At 39.9% G+C, this 16,610-nt stretch overlaps 1 protein-coding gene across 3 annotated transcripts in view; it reads left to right on the forward strand.

Annotated features, from left to right (window-relative positions):
- The window catches only part of VLDLR (very low density lipoprotein receptor), a 30,431-nt gene extending 15,626 nt beyond the window's left edge, over window positions 1–14,805 (forward strand). Inside the window, exons 4-19 of one of the 3 annotated variants that reach the window (XM_081317137.1) lie at window positions 426–548; window positions 1,438–1,818; window positions 3,991–4,113; window positions 4,425–4,547; window positions 4,780–4,899; window positions 4,985–5,110; window positions 5,503–5,674; window positions 7,490–7,714; window positions 8,339–8,457; window positions 8,871–9,010; window positions 9,532–9,673; window positions 10,531–10,680; window positions 11,480–11,557; window positions 12,690–12,770; window positions 13,181–13,350; window positions 14,230–14,805. In XM_081317137.1, coding sequence (XP_081173263.1) covers window positions 426–548; window positions 1,438–1,818; window positions 3,991–4,113; window positions 4,425–4,547; window positions 4,780–4,899; window positions 4,985–5,110; window positions 5,503–5,674; window positions 7,490–7,714; window positions 8,339–8,457; window positions 8,871–9,010; window positions 9,532–9,673; window positions 10,531–10,680; window positions 11,480–11,557; window positions 12,690–12,770; window positions 13,181–13,350; window positions 14,230–14,265 — 2,309 coding nt within the window. In that variant the 3' untranslated portion in view covers window positions 14,266–14,805. Of the gene's footprint in view, window positions 1–425; window positions 549–1,437; window positions 1,819–3,990; window positions 4,114–4,424; window positions 4,548–4,779; window positions 4,900–4,984; window positions 5,111–5,502; window positions 5,675–7,489; window positions 7,715–8,338; window positions 8,458–8,870; window positions 9,011–9,531; window positions 9,674–10,530; window positions 10,681–11,479; window positions 11,558–12,447; window positions 12,513–12,689; window positions 12,771–13,180; window positions 13,351–14,229 lie in introns of those variants that run through there. The other 2 variants (XM_081317138.1, XM_081317139.1) reach the window with 2 other exon arrangements.
- The last annotated feature ends 1,805 nt before the right edge of the window (window positions 14,806–16,610 follow it).

Raw genomic sequence — 16,610 nt, forward strand, 5'->3', positions numbered from 1 at the left:
TCTGTAGCAGATAATTAGTACAGTATTGTATAGCTTTGCTTTCATGTTTAAAACTGTAAAGAAGTTACAAACGCCATCATCTAAATGAAGGAATGGAAATCTTTTGCTGATTGAAGGTAACATTTAATACTTTGGAGGTAGAATAATAGGACAAAATGTGTGGGGCTGGAATATACAGTGTTTTGGGTAAGCTTGGCGATTCTCCTAAATATTTTAGGTATATTTTAGGGGTACGTTTGGCCCCAGAATTGTGAGATGCTGCTGCAATTTTCAAACAGTTGTGGCAAATGGGTTTCTAGGAAATTTGAGAAAAGGGCTTGTAGCTCTTCATATAGGTCACCCTTGATTTGAACAAGTGCCCCGAGTCTTCAGACTTAATTGTCTTCAAAAAGCACCTAAGCAAACTCTTAATCACTTTTCAATAGATAGAAGAAAATGTACGATAGGTGAAATCAGCTGTGGTCCTCTATCAACTCAGTGCATCCCTGTATCCTGGAAATGTGATGGAGAAAATGACTGCGGTGATGGTGCAGATGAAGAAGGCTGTGGTAAGCCATAGTTACTGGGGATGAGGGGGCTGGCTTAGCTAACTAGTCTGTGCCATAATTTCCCCATGAAAATTACAAAGTGTTTAGTTATACTATTAGATCCTGAACAGAGATATTATTCCCCTTTCTTTAGTTCCTGTAACTCCTAAAAGTAAATGTTGCCTTTGTTCCCTTGAGTCACTGATAATTCTTGAAGTAGTCCCTGCAGTTTACTTGGCAAGATTACAGAAGTGGTTTGTCACTGCCGCCTCCTTAGGGCTGAAAGAGAGTGACTGGCTCAAAGTGAGCCAGCTGGTTCTGTGCTTAAGGCAGTGGGACTAGAACTCAGTCTGTCAGTTTTTAGCCTCATACCTTAACCACTACACTAAACTAGCTATGAATGTAACTAGGGCTTGCCAAATTCCCATTAATGTTTTGAGGGACTGTGACATCTTTAGGCGATATGACATTAATTTTAAAGATCAGTGCCTAAGATGTTAGCTTAAATATTACATTAAAAGGGCCTTCAGTATGAGGCCTAAACCGCTTGAAAGAAAAGTAAAATACAATGCTATATCCATTAGAAATAGTTCTTCTTTCAAAATGCCATTTTACAATATAGTAGGTTAAGCTGTCCTACATTTTCACTGTATAGGACAGATAGAACATAAATTAGGCAGTTTCATCAGTCGTGCAGTTTCTGTCTTACGCACAGCTCTTCCAGTAACTTTTAGCTTGAACTTTGCTAGGCCCCACTTGCTGAAATGGCAGAATGCTAGATTAAATGGCAGTTTAGGCACAGACCTAGAAATTAATCTCACCAGAATAACAATATTCTCTTTACATCTCTTACTGGCTTCCCAAGAAGCAGCACTGTTTGGTAAATCAAATTATTTCAACTGTTCCTTAGCCAACATAACATGCAACCCCGAAGAATTCACATGTGCTAATGGGCAGTGCATCTCAAAAGACTTTGCCTGCAACGGGCATGAGGACTGCAGTGATGGAAGCGATGAGGAGGGCTGCGCCGCTCCTACCTGTGGAGCAGGAGACTTCCAGTGCACCAGTGAACGCGACATCTGCATCCCAATTAACTGGGTGTGCGATGGGGAAGCCGACTGCACCGACAGATCCGACGAATCTCCGGAACAGTGTGGCCACCAGCCTGTCCAAACTGCGAAGTGTGGGGAGAGCGAAATGCTTTGTGATTCGGGAGATGAATGTTTTCACAAGAAATGGCGCTGCGATGGCGATACAGACTGTAAAGACGGAAGCGATGAAGTCAACTGCCGTAAGTAAAAAGCTGTCACTTGGCAGCGTAGGTTTTATTGGAAATGAGTGTTGTGATTCAGGGTCAGCCTGTGGGTTCGGCAGTTGGGTCGGATGACTCGGATGACTCAGACGAGGGGGAGGAGGGGGGTGTTGAAGACGAACTTGCTGATGATGGCTTGGAGGCTCCGCAGAGCCCCCAGCCAGGCCCCTCTTACTTGGTGGAGACCCAGCTGTGTGAGCCCGACAGTGTGGATGAAGATGACCCACAGCTGGCCCTGTTCAAGGACGCCCGACGCAGGAGGCAGTCAAGTAGGAGCAAGCAGAGAAGGCTGTGGGACTTCTCGGAAGGAGGCAAAGAGAGGCCACGCCCTGAACTCTTATAAAGGGAGTGTTTGGGGGAGGGCTGGTTTGCTGAAAGCAACCGCTCCGATAGAGGATCAAAGCTCCGGTATCTTGTTTCATGTTTTGTTGTTTGTTTAATAAATTTGGCAGACGTTTTCCAGCCTCTGCCGTTTGTACAGGGGTTGCCTTTCTGCAAGGCCGGTAGCAGGCTGGTACAGAACAATGAGTGGGTTTTTTTTAATTAGACTTGTATCCCGCTTTTCCTTCAGAAGCTTACATAGCCTTTTGCCCCACAACAATGTTATGAGATCAGTTGGGCTAGAGTAGACAGTAATTTGTCTAAAGTTTCCTTACAAATTTTTATGGAGGCAGAGCTATAACTAAGGACTTCCCAGCCAAATCCACATCTTAGGCAGTACTCACTATTTTCACCCTAAAACAGAATTTAAACAAAAAAAATAGTGACAGAATTATAAGGCCCTGAAGATAAGTGTTATTGCTTTTATACATTGATCTTGAGAAGTACAAACATTTAAAACATTTCTCTTCATTGTTTTGGTATAGAATGGATGACTACAGAAAACCTAAATAACCTATTGGGGGAAAAACATTTCAATGCATCTACAAGTAGTTATGCTTGGATGAATTTATTCTTTGTAGTTTTCAGAAGTCTTTGTAAATATCACTGACTGTATTTTAATTTTCCAGAATTTTGTGATAATAAACCTAGTAGCTAATACAAGGAATTGAGTAAGTTTATATGTAAAATCAATTTATATCATTGAGGAAGTACAGTTTATAAGCAGCACGAATCATTATTGGTGGTTGGTTTTCCCAATTAAAAAAATAAAAAGACTTGGCTAATTTGGCATTATTATTAAAGGTAGCAAAGTATGATAATTTTCTTGTCATTAGTTAATACTATCTGGAATAATACAATTTACCGTATGTTGTGTAATTATAGGAGTGGTGTTACCAATCAAAAAGCTCCATAATTAGTTCTGATTATCATAAGACATTTAAAATGAATTGTGCCATAGAGTTCCAGTGAGATTCATCACGTTCAAATCCAAATCATCTTCCAAGAATGTTTTAACTTTCAAGTACTGTATAAAAGTGTTCTATCATGGTGAAAAGATTCCTTTGCTTTAATGTATATGTATATTTTAATTTATATAAGTATATTTAAACATGTTTTATAATGTTGAATTATATTGTAAAGTTTCAGAATTTTACTGTTTATCAGTTAAACAATTATGGTTATATCTCTCTGTGTGAGGATAACTAAAAGAATGTATTTTTTAATATTTTGCTCTTCTTTAAGAAAAAAAGAAGTAAATGAAGTAGAAGTAAATTATTCAAATTTTCTTAATGATTTGAATTGATGACACATAGATATTTTATGAAGGGATGACTGAACCTGGCTTATTTGGAATTCAGTTGGTATTGATAATCATTATTTTTGCAAAATATATTTAGTAGGTTTTCATTTATTGTCCAGTCTCTAATTCCATAAAATTAATTCTGTTCCCTTAGTAAATATCCTTGTACTCAATATTCAAATCCTGGGAAAAGAAGATAAAAAGCCAGGAATTGGTGTTTACACCATTTCCAAGGTTCTGCAGAATGATGGAACACTTTTAAATGTGTACTTGAAATAACAGATATCAATTCTTAACTGTCAGATATAAATGCCACTCTAATCCTAAGGAATGCCATATTAGCACATAGAAGACATTTAATTTTCCAATGAATAAATTGTATCAGTTAAAACTATTGGCATGAATAGCTGATCATTAATACTTGTTCGATAGAAGTGTGGTCCTTAAACGGTATCTCCTCCGTTCAGCTTCTCGGACCTGCAGACCTGACCAATTCAGATGTGAGGATGGCAACTGTATTCATGGAACCAGACAGTGTAATGGTGTAAGAGACTGCATAGATGGGACTGATGAAGTGAACTGTCATGTTGGTAAGCAACAAGAATTTTAAGAGTTTGCAGATGTCAGCATGCGACCTGGATATGTAGGAGCCATGTTCCTTATGCTGTGTCCTAGGGAATCTCATGGTAATTTCCATTAGAGATTTCTTCAGTTGATGATATTCGCTCCGTGGATCATGCCCTTTGAGACTTTTACATTACTGCTGTTCAGTGTTAACAACTTTCCTCATCATAAATTAGTATTGATTCCTTGAAACTGATAAGTAATTGAGTTAGGCCACAAGGAGGCACTAAGTTGGGCAGAGATCTATTTATTTGTGGCTTTTCTTTCCATCCTCCAGTTAATCAGTGCACTGGACCTGGAAAATTCTTGTGTGGTACTGGTGAGTGCATAGATTTCAACAAAGTGTGCAACCAGAAACAGGACTGCAGGGACTGGAGTGATGAGCCTCTCAGCGAATGCAGTAAGTTGTAGTTAAGAAAGCCAACTAAGTAAAAATGTTTTCATTTGATTCTAATGAAACGATTTCTCATCTCAAGGAATAATGCAACACCTATTGTAATAGGCCACATTCCATTCCAGAAACACTATAGTTGCAAACAGTTGTACAGTTTTCCCTCTTTGAAAAAATTTGCATCACTGATGCTTCCAAATAAATGACGACTTGAATGGTTACTAGTTCTTATCCTTTCCAGATGTAAATGAATGTTTGGTGAACAACGGAGGCTGCTCTCATATCTGCAGAGATCTGGTTTTAAATTACGAATGTGATTGCCCAGCAGGCTTCGAGTTGATAGATAGAAAAACATGTGGAGGTAAAGATCCTGAAAAAGAAAACATTTCTGAAGTTACCCTTTGTGCATATTATGTTGCAGCTGTGAGTATCTTTTCCCCCCCTAGACATTGATGAATGCCAGAATCCAGGTATCTGCAGTCAGATTTGTGTCAATACCAAACTGGGCTATAAATGTGAATGTAGCCGGGGCTACCGAATGGATCCACAAACAGGAGTTTGCAAAGCAATTGGTAAGTAGCTTGAAACAAATACCCAATTCAAATTCTCTCATTGGGTCTTAGAAAGGCGTGGCTAATAGTTCTTAGACCGATAACTGTTGATCTGTTGATCAAATAGGTCAGTTGGCCCAATCCAGATCTATTGAAATTACATCTCCAGAACTGCCAGCTAATCATGGTCAGATGTGTTAATTTTGCATTGCTGACTGTCTCTGGAGCGTGATCAGCAAGCATTTGGACTCTTGAATGTGCAGTTCCAGTTGAGGTGGCTGAATACATGGATGGTTAAGCTGACCCCTGCATAAGGCTTGCAACTTTCTTTCAAGAGCTTATGGGAAGAGCTCTTTCTTCAGCAACTGGCTGTAGGTGTTTATGCCTAGCTTTACACAAATTTACTCTTGCAGGAGGAGAACCAAGTCTGCTTTTTACAAATCGTTGGAACATCAGGCAATTTGCTCTTGAAAGGCAGGACTACACCCAGCTCATAGGAGACCTAAGAAATGTGGTCGCTCTGGATGCTGACATGGCTGAGCACAGAATCTTTTGGGCTGACGTTGGACCAAATGCAATCCTCAGGTAAACCGACTGTGCAAGCTGTTTCTCTGTGCGGGTAAAAGCTTAACATATCTGCCCTATGTTAAAAACCAAACTGTGGGTGTCAGTTCTTTATGATAAAAGTGCTTCTAATTCATGGTTAACATACAACCTTCCTGCTTCCCTTGTAACCCTTGGACTTCCCCAAGATCATGCCACTGAAATTTAGAAACATGTTTTCAATCTTTGTAGCACAACTGTTCTTTTTAAAAGGGAATAATGTACATAAAAAGTAAGCATGTTAAACTTCCAATAGCTTAAAGCAGTGTTTTTCAACCACTGTTCCGCGGCACACTAGTGTGCCGCGAGATGTTGCCTGGTGTGCCGTGGGAAAAATTGAAAAGTAATTATAAAATACTTTCTTTGTGTTTATTTGATTCCTATTCAAGAGAATTACTTTATATATAGTCAATATAGGCACAGAGTTAAATTTTTTAACATTTTCTAATGGTGGAGTGCCTCGTGATTTTTTTCATGAAACAAGTATGCCTTTGCCCAAAAAAGGTTGAAAAACACTGGCTTAAAGCACCTATTTTGAGCAGAGGGAGGAAGTCAAAGCTCCCCTCCCAATTTAAAAAAGACTAAAGAAATTGACCCTTCCACCCTCACTGCTTCGCCTTGGAATACCTTTCTTAATTCAGTCTCTACATGAGAAGGACTTCCTGCCACTCGGAAAAGTTTATGACTTTGCTTAAAGACACTGCAGAACATCTGATCTGCGCCTAGCTCTGGTCAGTGGTCTGAAGTGGGCTATGTAGCTCATTTATAGCTCTAGTTTTTATAGTTCCAAGCTGAGAGAGTAACGTTTTGCTTTCTTCTTGGCATTAGAGTGAAGGCAGCTGCTACTGGAGGGACAGGATCTAAATAGCTCTGTGGAAAATGACATGCTTGGCTCTTAGCTGCTAGCAGTCTGGGTTGATCTAAATCGGGCATCTCCACCCTTTTGGCTTGCCTGGACTGCACTGAGTGAATAGGAATTGTTTTGGGCCGCATATAAAATATGTAATATAATGAATGGATGTAAATGCACAAAATAATGTTTAAAGTTATTGTGGGGCCATATTAGTTGCTGTCTGGGGCTACATGCAACCCATGGTCCGGAGGTTGGACACACCTGATCTAAATAGAAACACCTGCAATGTTCTCCTTGCTTTCTCTTAAAATCTTGCTTTGTGCCCAGCTTCTAAATGGCTGTTACATTAACCAGCCATCACTAAAATAAACATTAAAAAGAGCATTATATGCCGTGTTTCAACTGCTGTTATGTTTGATGAGCTCTTTACGCTGATCTAGGAGAACTCTAGCTCTAATAATTTATCTAGGTAAACTTTGAAAGCACCATAGAAGCTCTAGAGCAGGGGTAGGCAACCTCGGCTCTTTTATGACTCATGGACTTCAACTCCCAGAATTCCTGAGTCAGCTGGATTTGAAGTCCATGAGTCATAAAAGAGCCGAGGTTGCCTACCCTGCTCTAGAGCTGACTCAGGAATTCTGGGAGTTGAAGTCCATGAGTCATAAAAGAGCCGAGGTTGCCTACCCCTGCTCTACACCAACTATATTCCTGACAGATTTTATCCTAAAAAGCCTTGTTGAACACAACTATCTGCAGTTTTGGTGGCAAAAAAATAAAAAAGGTAGGAAAAAATTGAACAGTGGCTGAAGCTAAACTTCCAGGCAAGTCAGATCTAGGATTAACTTAGAACCAGACGTGACCTGTTCTTTGTACCTTTGCCATAGGCTTAAATATAGGATGTTGTATTTCCTGGTGACTGTATTTAATGAAATGTTTCTCCCTAGTGCCTCAATTACTTCTAGTAACAAACCAGTGCGACATCGCCGGATTGTAGACAATGTACCAAGTCCTGGAGGAATCGCTGTTGACTGGATTTACAAGAACATCTATTGGTCTGATTCCTCCATGAAGTCCATTTCAGTGGCTAGCCTTGATGGTATTAAAAGGAAAATCTTATTTAACACTAACTTAAGAGAGCCAGCATGTGTGGCTGTGGATCCGCTTTCTGGGTAAGCCCATATCTACATACTTGATATGGAAGTATCTGAGCATTAATTCTGAGAATTTGTAAGCCTCTCTACTAGGATTGTCCTGCATCCTCCTGAAATTAAATCACTCCTGGATTCCTGCGAGCCTTAAATCACATTAATTTGAGGAGTGATACTAGCTCAGAATAAATCCTAAAGTGATTGTAATTTCACTTTGGAATCTCTTTCACAGCTGTGCTAACACCAGCAGCAATGTTGACAAAGAAATAGCAGGAGACGGAATAGCAAGAATTGTTAGTTTGTAATATTAGATACTTGCCAGTGAGGTCTACACATCGTACTTGAGTGTCTCTATTCATAGCTGTTGAGAAAGCAGAGTGTTTCCTCAGAACAGAGAACAATGTACTAACACGATAGAAAGTCCTAAGAGAAGTGAACTTTGCCATTCAGATTCTGTAAGTGATATTTGAGCCGTAAGGATATATTGGAGGGGGAGGTCCAATATTCTGGCAAGGCAGCCCAAATTTAAGGTCAAAGGTTAAGGTTCAGCTGAAGAAGAAACATGTTTGAAAGGAGACGGTAGAAATAAAATAACTGTCTCAGAAAAGTAGACTTATGACGGCTCTTACCTGGTTTCTCTTACAGCTTCATGTATTGGTCTGATTGGGGTGAACCAGCCAAAATTGAGAAAGCAGGGATGAATGGACTTGACAGGCAGCAACTTGTGACAACAGATATTGAAAGGCCCAATGGGATTGCACTAGGTATATTAATGTTATTCATACCACATTGGAATCCCTTTCTTAAGGAATTCTTGGAGTTACTGGTTAAATTAGACTAGTATATTAAGGGTTGAAGGCAAGTGACCTTCTGTAATGAAATACCATGTTAAAATGTTATCTTTCCTTAATGCCCAAAATATCACTAATACCTAGCTTGGTGGTACTGACCTACCTGTATCTTGGCTTCTGAATGGCCATGGCCATCAGCTTCTGGTTGTGATAAGAATTCTTTCAATCATTGTTTGCCATGGCTTTTATTTACCCATTGTGTAGTCAAGGATGCTACTTCATAGCTTCCCTAGATATCTAGGTTTAAAGAGAGTTCAAGTAAGTAAGGAAGTTCTTGTTAAATCATGGTTCTTCTGGCCTAAGTACTGAAGTGTGTTTTTGTTTAGATCGTGTAAAAAATCGTATTTACTGGGTTGACTCCAAACTGCATAAGCTTTCCAGTGTGGATATGAATGGGCAAGACCGCAGGATTATATTTATGTCCCACGAATTTCTTGCTCATCCTCTTAGTCTGACAATATTTGAGGTAAGAATCAAAGTTTGCAGACATATGTGGAGAGGTTGCAGGATCATATGGCAGGGGTGACTTACCAGTCAGCTGCCTCTAGTTTTTTTGAGGGATGGGGAGATTGCATTGCTAAAATTTAATAGACACATGCAAAACCCTTACTTTTTTTTCACAAAATTTCAAGGAAAAGAAGTTGGAGAAGCTAGAATTAGTATAGCTGTTTTTCTTTTAAAAAAATAGCCTTCTGTCCTGTCTCCTTTTATGATATTACTGCTGTATTTCCTGCAACTCTTAGGGTCGGACTGACTGGGGCAGGAAGCAAAGTATGGGAGACATAGTATGTCCCTGGTCACAAAAAGGTAGCAAATGTATAAGCTGGTGGAGGAAGAAAGATGAGCTCATCTGGAAGAGGTTTCTTTTAACCTATAAGTTGTAGTGATGAAATGCATGCTCTTTAGAGTACATTCCACTACTCAAATATGAAGAAGTTAAGAAGTAATCCTTCAGTTTGACATAATTAATCACTCTTTTCTTCCTAGGACACTGTTTACTGGACAGACTGGGAAAACGAAGCTGTATACAGTGCCAACAAATTTACAGGGTCTGAACTGCAAACAGTAGTAAACAATCTCTATGATGCTCGAGACATCATTGTGTATCATGAACTTGTTCAGCAGTCAGGTAATATAGCAGGGGCACAGGAGTTAAGATTCCAAGCAAAAACTCTTTGAGTTCTCAAGAACAGGAGAGAGGAAAACACAGTACAGATAGTCCTCCACTTACGACCATAACTGACCCTGGAATTACAGTTGTAAATCATGTCTGTTGTTAGGTGGGTCACCGTGTGAGTGCTCCTGATTTTACGATGTTTTAAGGGTGGTCATAAAGCGAATGCCACAGTTATTAAGCGAATCCATTATACCTGGTGTTTTTTCATAGAAACCAGACGTAAACACTGGTTTCCGACAAAAAATGAATAAATAAATCAAGGTCACATGACTACAGGATGCTGCAAACAGCCATAAATGTGATCATATGACTGAGGGTGGCCATTGGAAGTTCAAATCCAGATCATAAGTGGGAGATCCGTTGTAACTTTGGTTGCTAAGCAACCAGTTATAAGTCAAGGACTGCCTTTATTGTTCAAGCCTCCCAGAGGAGCAAAACGTTCAGATGATTTCAATCTGTCAATTCTTTTTGACTTGGTGTCGTCATTTCAAAGTGCCTTGCAAATGCCATGTAGTCTTGAAAAGAGAAATAGTGCCTTTAAGCGGGCAACTATGGCAACATGGTCCATAGGTCATAAATTTGCCATAGTTGCCCACTCCTGCTTTATAACATAAAGATGGGGTAACTCTTCTTGAGCACTGGGGGTACGGCATTCTTGTAATGCCTTCGTAACCTGATCTGAAGTGGAAGGCCAAGTAAGACATTGTAATTGTTTCAAATAGCAAGTAGGCCGCAGCCTTTACTGCTTTATTAGAAATTGTAGTCTTCAGTCCTAGGTGACCTATTTTTGAAAACACTTCCACCCACAGGGAAAAATTGGTGCGAAGACGAGAACATGACAAATGGAAACTGTGAATACCTTTGCCTACCTGCACCCCAGATAAACAGTCGTTCTTCAAAGTATACTTGCACGTGTCCCGATGGAGATGCCCTGCAAGACAATGGCTTGAAATGCAAAGGTACAGCCTGTGACTCTTTGTCGTTGTGCTGGAAGCGCTTCTGTCCTGCCATCTCATGCATACAACTCTTGCTAATGTATTAAGTTTGGCCATTAAACAGCATCCCGACTGCCTGGCTTCTTCATTTTCATGGATACTGCATGCTGTGTAGAACATTAAATCTGAACATCAGCCTGATTTAATTATCAGCCATGATGTTCCTGGATACAAGCCATAAAAAGCTGCTTCTCTGCCAGGGGCTCCCAAACGCCTTGCTTCAAACTCCGATTGGCAGTTGTATAATTCTAATCTATAAAGAGGCAAGGTGCTTTGAATAATCAAATTCTATGTAAATACTAATCCAGGGCCTTGGATTGCATAATTGCAAATGGCATTTTGATTTGAATATAAAAGCACAATAATATGTGAGTCAGCTATGGAACACTAAAGGATACTGTGTTTTGTGTGCTGGTGGTGATAGATTTGCTGTTTCGTTCAAACAAACTTATGGTAACCCTTGATTGAGTCCTGCTTTCCATACTGTTGAATTTAAACTGCAATCCTTGCCTTGTTTTTCATTATGATTCTGCTTACTGAGCTGGCTAAGAAGGGATTCCTAACATTATGATACCTAATATAATATCCTTGCCTGTTGGCTACATCTTCATAGCACAATAAATCTAACACCTTCCAGGGGCAGATAAACTAAGCCTGCATGACCATACTCATCTGCTGTGGGTATTCTACTTCCACCCCTAAAAGAAAAAAAAGAAGAAAAAAGCCAATGCAGAGCTTCAAAGTTACTGATCTGTAATTTCAGGTACAGGAACTGCTGTGGCTTTCACTGAGACAAAAGAGAGCAGCAGAACAGACAAACCACCTGGACCACTTTCTGGAGGTATTGGTCCTGATCCAAGGCAGCTCAAAAAAACGGTGGTGGTAAAGCAGGATAAATTAAGCCAAAACTTTGACCTCGGACGCAGGAATGAGCAGCTGTTGGTCTTGCTGGGATTCTTTCGAGGAATGTGGAGCTAGACTGACTTGGCTTGATTTGGCAAACCTTTTAAGTTCTTAAAGAATGCCTAGCCAACTTTTGGTAAAGTTGTACCTTATGTCTTGTTTGCAGCATTCTCCACTGCCTAGGTAAAACATTCAAAGCCGCTAGTTAAATGAAGCCATTTTAGCAATCCAAAAGGATCAAAAAGTAGAAAAAATTAAGTTCCAGACTCCTGCAGAAAAAGGCCCCGAGTTAGAACCAACAATCTTAACTAAAGCAGACCAACTTAAGTAGGGAGTTCAAATATCTTGGAATCGACGTCACATCTAGTTAGACTTTCTGCAGCCATGGGATGTGGAGCAGTGTTTGGCTAGATCTTTGTAGGATCTTGAGTAGCTTTATGGTTCTAAGTATTCAATCCTTCAGATTTAAAAGCAAAACCCAACTTAAACTCTGAAACAAATGAGTAATGAAGCTGATGAATTAACCTGTATTTAGTTCAGGTAGAGCTGCTAGAATTTTGCAAGTCATCTAATAGCTATGTGGGCACTCTAGTTTATGATAATCCAAAAATGAACCAGTGTCCAAAAATAATTCCAGGGTGCAAACTTAAATGATCCTTCAGCCATGTCAGAGGCTCATTACTTACTGCTGAGACTAGAATCCGATCATCTGGGCTGGGTTTTCAGTTCTTTTAACAGTATTTGTGGATGCTCATTGGGTGGATCTTAGCTGTCTTGCAATGTCCGCTCATCTCTGTTGGTCTGTTGTCCAATCTATTCTTGTTATAGCAAGAAGATGGTCATGTCAGAAGAGTGATGAAATATTTTGGAACAGATAATGGAGTGATTGTGAACTGAGCAGAATCTGTTGATATACAGCTGGTATAAATCAAGGCCATTTCCTGAATTGTGTAGTTTCTTTACTGGGCAATGCTGTGTTCTAGATAGCAAACTTGATCAGACGATCCATAAAGATAAATATATTGTAAATCGTACGTTGTAAACATATTGTAATTGTTTTCTTTCCTTAGGTCAAAATCAGAGCAGTCCAGTATCACAAGAGCTGGCCGCCTCCAGAAGTACGTCAGCAGCATGGGCTATTCTTCCTATCTGTAAGTATGAGCTGGTACCCCGGAATCAGGAGAAGACAACGTTTTCCGCATGGTTTATTTTATACCTCCACCACGTTCTCCTTTGGGATATAAAATTATTTTGGAAAAAAGCTATATTTAGAGGTAGCAGGAAGGGCATAGCACTCAGAGAGCCTGAACAGCATTGGAAAAAAGCAGATCTAGATTCTGACTTGGTAGTAATGCCCAATAGATAGTTTCCCCCTCATCTGCCTTTCTCAGCCTAATTTGCTTCACATGGCTATTGTGAAGAAACAAAATGGAAGGAGAGGCCAACATGAGATTCTTGAGGAAAAGGCCTAATATAAGTTATGAAGTCTTAGTCTTTAAGTCTTGCTTAAAACAGAACAGGCATTCCAGCTGAATTTTAAAAATCTCACCATTTCTCATAGTACTATTAGTCACAGCCGCGGCAGGAGGCTACTTCATGTGGCGCAACTGGCAACAGAAGAACATGAAAAGCATGAACTTTGACAACCCAGTGTACCTGAAAACCACAGAGGAAGATCTCTCTATAGATATTGGAAGACACAGCAGCACAGTTGGGCACACGTATCCAGCAGTAAGTGAACTCCTACTTCTCTCCAAAAGTCACTGATAGAATTAAAACAGGTGATTCTACTTGGTACCCAAAACATAATGTTTTTTGGAAAATCATGAAAAGCTTTTCATAGCTCCTATGGCATCCGATTGGGATTCCAACAACTGTTGTAGTCTGTATTTATTCCAGGATATAAATCTTTAAAGATTAATCCACCTGGTTAAATCTCAAGTAAGTCCTGAAGCTTGGGATAGATTGTCATGGAGAAGATCTACCTGTATGTTCACTAAGAGTGAACTCTGACTTGATGGCCTATAATCAGTCAATAAGTTTCAAAATCCCAACCAGTTTCTGCAAAGAATTACTTTTCAATTGAAGACTTTAGGTCACCTAATCGGCATGTTTCATTTACATGTCTGAAGCTTAACCATGGCAACTTGATGTAAAACTTATCAGACTCCAGCTTCAATAGCTATTTCCTCAGCTCCACTCCTTGGTTAAAAGGATATATGGGGTGTGTCAGCGAGGACTGATGGCATAGACAAGTTTGTGTTCATATAGTTGGGTGGGGTAGAGGAGAGATTGCTGGTGGCATGGGCCACATGTCACATTTGGAAGAAAGTGAGCAGAATGTGCTGTTCTGGATAGGGAATGGTTTTCTTTTCCTGTGAATATGTTGCAGCACTGGATGGTATGTTCACTTTATTAAGCTACAATTGCATTTAGAATGCAGTTTCTAAGTGCTTTTGTCTTCAAGTGAAGGGATGGTACATTACTGAAATGTAATGGAAAGCTTAAAGGGTTCGGGTTACCCTCACCAACAAACAGCTGATTCCTAAAGTTAGATTGTACCTGTCTGAAATACAGGTGCATTAATATAACATTTTTTTTCCTCCACAGATATCAGTTGTAAGCACAGAGGATGATTTATCATGAATCTAGTCTACACTTGCATTCTACACTTTTGCATGATAGCCAGATAGTGGCTGGAGAGATCCTTGATGGACAAAGGCACAGGTGGAACAAGTTCACACAAAAAAACACTTTCATACAAAGTTTCAAAGATCTGTGTTCACTATCAACTTTTGATGGTTCTTACTTAACCTGTAACCCTTGAATAAACTAAGTATTCCCACCACTGGCTATGTATAAAGCACTTTTCAAGAAGCCATATTATAGTAAGTGTTTCAGAAGTACTAGCTGTAAATAATTGTACAGGCCCAATTGTAAATCATCTGGGGAGGGGATAGTTTATTAAGCACTTTGGAGTAACATTTCAATGTAAATTATTGTATAATTTTTTCAATGTTTGGAAAATGGCAATAGGAGAAAACGGGTTACTCAAGATTAATTGCCAAAAATTTGTAAACTAACTTTTGTATGAATTGTGAATTTGTCCTCCCTGAACCACCTACAGGGGTGTGCAGAGGACAACTGCTCTGTATCAGAAATCACTGTAAATTTCAACACGAAATGAAAGAGGCAAAACTCTGTACATGACTTGACTCATTCTTCTTCAGATTACTTGGTAACCTGGATGGAACTTCAGTTGAGCTGACCTAAGCAACAAAGCAGAATTAAATTCCATTCCCATAGAGGGATCAGATATGGTACTTAAAAGTAGTAGATACAGTCATGGCCGAAATTGTTGGCACCCCAGAAATTCTTCCAGAAAATCAAGTGTTTCTCATAGAAAAGTATTGCAGGAACACAGGTTTTGCTATACACAGGTTTATTCCCTTTGTGTGTATTGGAACACAACAAAAAAAGGGAGGAAAAAAAGCAAATTGGACATAATGTCAAACAAAACTCCAAAAATGGGCTGGACAAAATTATTGGCACCCTTTCAAAATTGTGGATAAATAAGATTGTTTCAAGCATGTGATGCTCCTTTAAACTCACCTGGGGCAAGTAAAAGGTGTGGGCAATATAAAAATCACACCTGAAAGCAGATAAAAAGGAGAGAAGTTCACTTAGTCTTTGCATTGTGTGTCTGTGTGTGCCACACAAAGCATGGACAACAGAAAGAGGGGAAGAGAACTGTCTGAGGATTTTGAGGACCAAAATTGTGGACAAATATCAACAATCTCAAGGTTACAAGTCCATCTCCAGAGATCTAGATTTGCCTTTGTCCACAGTGCACAACATTATCAAGAAGTTTGCAACCCATGGCACTGTAGTGAATCTCCCTGGTCGTGGACAGAAGAGAAAAATTGATGAAAGGTTGCAACGCAGGATAGTCCGGAAGGTGGATAAGCAGCCCCAAACAAGTTCCAAAGGAATGCAAGCTGTCCTGCAGGCTCATGGAGCATCAGTGTCAGCGCAAACTATCCGTCAACATTTAAATGAAATGAAACGCTATGGCAGGAGACCCAGGAGGACCCCACTGCTGACACAGAGACATAAAAAAGCAAGATTACAGTTTGCCAAAGTGTACTTGAGTAAGCCAAAGTCCTTCTGGGAAAACGTCTTGTGGACAGATGAGTCCAAGATAGAGCTTTTTGGTAAAGCTCATCATTCTACTGTTTACCAAAAACGAAATGAGGCCTACAAAGAAAAGAACACAGTACCTACAGTGAAATGTGGTGGAGGTTCAATGATGTTTTGGGGTTATTTTGCTGCCTCTGGCACTGGGTGCCTTGAATGTGTGCAAGGCATCATGAAATCTGAGGATTACCAAAGGATTTTGGGTCGCACTGTAGAGCCCAGTGTCAGAAAGCTGGGTTTGCGTCCGAGATCTTGGGTCTTCCAGCAGGACAATGACCCCAAACATACGTCAAAAAGCACCCAGAAATGGATGGCAAGAAGGCGCTGGAGAGTTCTGAAGTGGCCAGCAATGAGTCCAGATCTGAATCCCATTGAACACCTGTGGAGAGATCTTAAAATTGCTGTTGGGAAAAGGCGCCCTTCCAATAAGAGAGACCTAGAGCAGTTTGCAAAGGAAGAGTGGTCCAAAATTCTGGGTGAGAGGTGTAAGAAGCTTATTGATGGTTATAGGAAGCGACTGATTTCAGTTATTTTTTCCAAAGGGTGTGCAACCAAATATTAAGTTAAGGGTGCCAATAATTTTGTCCGGCCCATTTTTGGAGTTTTGTTTGACATTATGTCCAATTTGCTTTTTTTCCTCCCTTTTTTTGTTGTGTTCCAATACACACAAAGGGAATAAACCTGTGTATAGCAAAACATGTGTTCCTGCAATACTTTTCTATGAGAAATACTTGATTTTCTTGAAAAAATTCTAGGGTGCCAACAATTTCGGCCATGACTGTATATCTAAATTC

The sequence above is a fragment of the Vipera berus genome (assembly GCF_964194415.1).
Source record: "Vipera berus genome assembly, chromosome: 2".
NCBI lineage: Eukaryota > Metazoa > Chordata > Lepidosauria > Squamata > Viperidae > Vipera > Vipera berus.